The sequence below is a fragment of the Haplochromis burtoni genome, unplaced genomic scaffold (genome assembly GCF_018398535.1).
Source record: "Haplochromis burtoni strain Fernald_Lab_line unplaced genomic scaffold, NCSU_Asbu1 Contig_83, whole genome shotgun sequence".
Classification (NCBI taxonomy): domain Eukaryota; kingdom Metazoa; phylum Chordata; class Actinopteri; order Cichliformes; family Cichlidae; genus Haplochromis; species Haplochromis burtoni.
Genome location: NW_024582444.1, coordinates 1,360,988 through 1,365,653, shown reverse-complemented (window position 1 = coordinate 1,365,653; position 4,666 = coordinate 1,360,988). Strand labels below are relative to the sequence as shown.

General features: G+C 41.3%; 1 protein-coding gene across 6 annotated transcripts in view; it reads right to left on the bottom strand.

Moving 5' to 3' along the window:
- Positions 1-4,666, bottom strand: part of LOC102293762 (transcription factor COE1-A) — an 89,180-nt gene that overhangs the window by 31,374 nt on the left and 53,140 nt on the right. For all 6 annotated transcript variants that reach the window (XM_005926348.3, XM_042222301.1, XM_042222302.1 and 3 more), the window contains exon 7: positions 560-641. In XM_005926348.3, coding sequence (XP_005926410.1) covers positions 560-641 — 82 coding nt within the window. The remainder of the gene's footprint in view (positions 1-559; positions 642-4,666) is intronic.

The following is a 4,666-nucleotide window of genomic DNA, read 5'->3' as shown; positions in this document are numbered from 1 at the left end:
GAGCAGAGAGCACGGAATACCAGCACTTGGGAGAAGGCACAACACAGGAGTTGAGGGAGCACTCTGGAGACCTATTGCGTGGTGTACATTTACCCCCACTGTAAATAAATGCACTGTTCATTGCACTAAGTCCAGCGTTTGGGTCCTTTCTCCAACATTCCCCACGGTCTGCCAGCCAGACCGTGACAATCATTGCCAATTTGTGGCCTATCTCTCCCTCTCTCTTACACACACACACTGTGCTTGGCTCTCTTACCCTCTCCCCTCTATACCCCTGCATTGTGTGTATATTTATGCTCCAACTACTCAGGGTCAGGATCTCATGTTTCCTGTACAGGCGCTGATAGCTTATTTACTTACACAGAAACACACGCATACACACATTCCTGCATATATGTGTTGCAGCAGCCATGCATTTGTGTCATTATGTGGTATGTCCACAGGAGACAAAGGGAAGGGCGAGAATGAGAGAAAAAAGACAGCGAGGTATAGAGAGAAGCCTCGACAAAAGAAAATGAGGAATGAATTATGAGAGTGAAGAAAATCTTGCGGTTTGTACCTGGAACCTCCTCATGTCTCTCGGGTTTCCTGCATTCTTCAAACAGTTCTGGTTGCACTTGAGGAAAAACTTGAGGAAAAATCTGTGGAGACAAAGAGGATAAGGCCATATTTGAGGTTAACAGCTCGACAATAGACCAGAGTGAAGACTTTCGACTTTCCTCCAGAATGCGAGCTCAGGCCCAGTGCAGACACATCCACATAAACAGAGAGAGAAATTAATATTTCATACTGTGTGAAAGTCAAAATGAATTTCCTTGTGGAATTTGCTTGCAGATGTAAGGAACTTTTTTTGTTCCTAAATCCACAGCAGCTTCTTTGAAAAGTCCACAAAAAGACAGCGGATGAGCACATGAGAAGGGAAGTTTTATAGTATTGTAGCAAAACTGCAGAAACTACGTGACTGTGAGGAAATCATAAGTTTGACCTTAAGTTTTACACTTTTTGTGAATTTCGGCTCTCAAAATTCTAGCTACAGCCTTCCCGCTGTTTCTGTCTTTCCATAAGTCACGAAAAAGCATAAATCCAATTAGTGTTAAAGATAATAAGCAACTGTATATTTCTGCAAAACTTAAGATTCAGGATCTACTTTCTTAACATTAACCCTGATGTCAAGCCATTAAAAAGTGGAGCTATGTTGACATTAGGTGTTTGAAATGGGACCATATGTCATGAATCTATATTACAGAATAAATCAAACACACAGATGGCCATCAACGGCAAACAAACACATCCAGGTTGTGTTTTGTTGTGAGCCAGCTGGCCAGCCTGGCAGAAGCAACAAGGCACACTTGCACAGAAAAACACAAACACCCACACATGTTCATGTTTGCATGTGTATTTGTGTTACATCTGTGCTCCTCACAGCTCAACAAAAGCAATACCCCATCACACAGCCTCAAACACAAAGAAGACCGCCACTTCCCTTCCTCTGCACTCATGCAAAACCTTTTACTTTGCAAATAAATTTTGTGTTAATAAACAGCAGATGATTGTCTTCAGTTTCACTTTAATCCGGGAGGAATTTCTTTACAGAAACAAAGAAATGAGATCAAACAGTGTTACTAGCCTAGGATGAAAACCTAAAACACCACATGAAAATTGTAACACAATCGAATACAATATTTTTTACATTAACCATATTTGCCATTTCAAAGGTCTACAGGACTATTTACACAAACTACAGCCCTCCAACACAAGATATTTAAAGATACGATTGAAAAAGACACCTCTATATCTCAGAAAATTATTGAATATAATACTATACTATCCTATACTATAACTCCATTATAACATTAAGATTGCAGAGCTATTGCATTATGTTAGATTTCATGAAAATATGTCTGTATTATCTCCATTCCCTGGTGGCTGAGCCCGAAGCTCTGCTGTTCAAGAGGTGACAGCCCTTGAATTGGACCACCAGAACAAAGCAGAGGCATGAGCGTGCGCGTGTGTGTGCGCGCAAACATGTAGTCCACATGCGAGTGTGTGTGTGTGTGTGTGTGTGTGTGTGTGTGTGTGTGACGGTGCAGCACAGCCTAGTGGCAGGTCTGAGTGTAGAACTCTGCATTAACGAGCTCAAGCTTCATTAGAACACCGGCGCTGGGATTCTGCATACCTAATTATCTTGACCCTTAACCTCCGGGTGACAGCCTATCACAGCGGAGGACAGCCACGGTGACCCCTGCTGACCTCCCACTGTCTAGTCCTTCTCACAACACTAGCATAGCGTTAACATGAGCGCCTCAGCTGACCCTGTGCTGTAGATCTCTGTGTAAAGGAGGCGACTGGGAGGCTTACACACTTCCCCGCTCATCTGTCTGATATACTAAAAAAAAAAAAAAAAAAAACGCAATAATTTACAAGTAAAAGACCTAAATTTCAAAGACTGAAAATAATATGGATTCAAACAAAAAACAAACCCAATAGGAAAGAGAAAATTTTTCATCTTTATAGTGTAAAACTATAAGCATTTTATTAATGTAACTCTTGCAAATGATGCTGTAATTGGAACGTCTGCTTCTGGAAACGGTAATTTAAACATAATTTGCTTCTACAATGTTGTATAGCATACATATAAGATAAAAAGTATAATAAAGGACAAAATATTAAAATAAAGACTGTGGGGTTGTTCAAAAGCACTGATCTGATGGAAGAGTATATAACGCAGATCTTACCAAGAATATCATCTCTACACATCTAGTTTTAATGCTGTCTTGGTTTTTGGTCAACACAAATATATAAGTGATATGAATTATTTACAAGTTTTTAAGAGTTTCAGACAATAGAAAAGCAGATACAATGAATTCGGGAGACACAACACAGGGTTGGATTCTCATAATCAAATGCATGTGTCTTACTCTGATAGTTAAAACAAACTGAATGGATTTTACATGCACTGTCACTGTGGTCTCATCTATAACCATCTATAACCACAAACAACATTGTTTAAATTGCTTTAAATGTAAAAAATAAACCTTGCTTTGACCTCAATGTTATCTCTGTGTAAAGTTTAGACACCATGAGTGATTTTCCCACTGCTGGTGTGAAGGGTATTACACTTTGCTACACGTATGCATCCAAGCTGGCAGTGAACTTTACAGTTCTGACTATGTGTCCCATCTCAATCAGTGCATTTCCGTGCTCCATGTTTGACTTCCTCTTTTCTTTTTCTCGCTCTTGACATAATCTCTCATTCAAGCTGGCATTAGTCAAGAATAAATAACAAGGCAGGGTCTGTCGAATTAAGTTGATTCTATATATTAAATAAATTTATCGCGGACCTTACAGCCTTCTTTCGTAAGCGTATGTTTTTTTCCTTAATGAATAAAACATAAGCAGGCTGTTGGGAACGATCAGAAGACTTCCAAGTATGAATATGGAACCATTTTATAAATGAGCCCTAGAAGTTCACTGAGGAAGGTGTGTATTCCTGGGGATTTGGGCTTCTAGTCTACTCTTTCACTTTTCCCACAGTGTCCAGCTCAATTCTGTCATCATTACTCAAGTTCAGTCATCTTCTTACCCAGCCTCTGTGAGCCAATCAGGCTGTTTCATATACTCTCCTGTCATTCTGCCTTTTAGACATGCATCCTGCCTCCTCCATCTCCACCTCACACTGGTCGGTGAGAGAGCTGCCATCACCAGCAACTAGTCTCCACAGTGTCCTAACATACCTCCTATCATCCTGCCATTGCTGAGACTCTGCTATGTTATATGTCCCAGTTCATTAAATCCTTAGTAAACTGGGACTTAGCTGACTTTTGCAGCTGACTTTTACAACAAGCCGTTGGCGCACTTGTATGTTGCATCGATAAAACGGAAGGCAGAAATAAAACCTCAGTAAGGCATTCCTCTACAGCGCAACAGGACTCCTTTAGGTGCTCTGAGTAAATGAACTTCTTTATTTCTATTTCTGCTCTGCAGCTACTGTAACAATATTTCTGCTGCAGGCTCTTCTTGCTGCTTTCTCTGTTGCTGCTCTACTGAGAAAGATAGGAACGGTTTAAACATCACCTTAATAATCACCACATCAGTATTACAGCAATAATTCCCCCCTCTCAGTGCATTCCTTCTATCACTGGCTCAGCTTATTGGTGATCTCATTATTTTTCATATTTCCATCTTCCACTCGACTCTGTCCTTTTCCGGTGTGAGTGTTTTCTCTCACTGACTGTCAAAAGTACATATTCTACATTTTAATGCAGTATGGGAGCGATCCTCTCTCCCCTTCACTTGACCCCATCTGGCCTAATCAACTGTGCTACAAAGAGACCCTGCAGCAACACGCACACACACACGCACAGAGACACCTTGTGTGAATTGATTGGCTGGTCCAGTCGCTGGTCGTTAAGAGACCTCCAATTAAAATGGGCAATTATAAGGGTCTGAGTGATTGTGGGGGAGGGGAGAGCGCTCCCCTTCCCTCCTCTACTGCTCTCCCTCTTTGAGGCCCGATCATGTTCAAGTGATAACGGCGCTGTTGACCTTTGCTGCTATATTGTGAGTACCACACTCACAGAGTTGACCTGACACCAGTCCTGCCTGCTACACACACACACGCACACACACACACACACACACACACACACACACACACACACACACA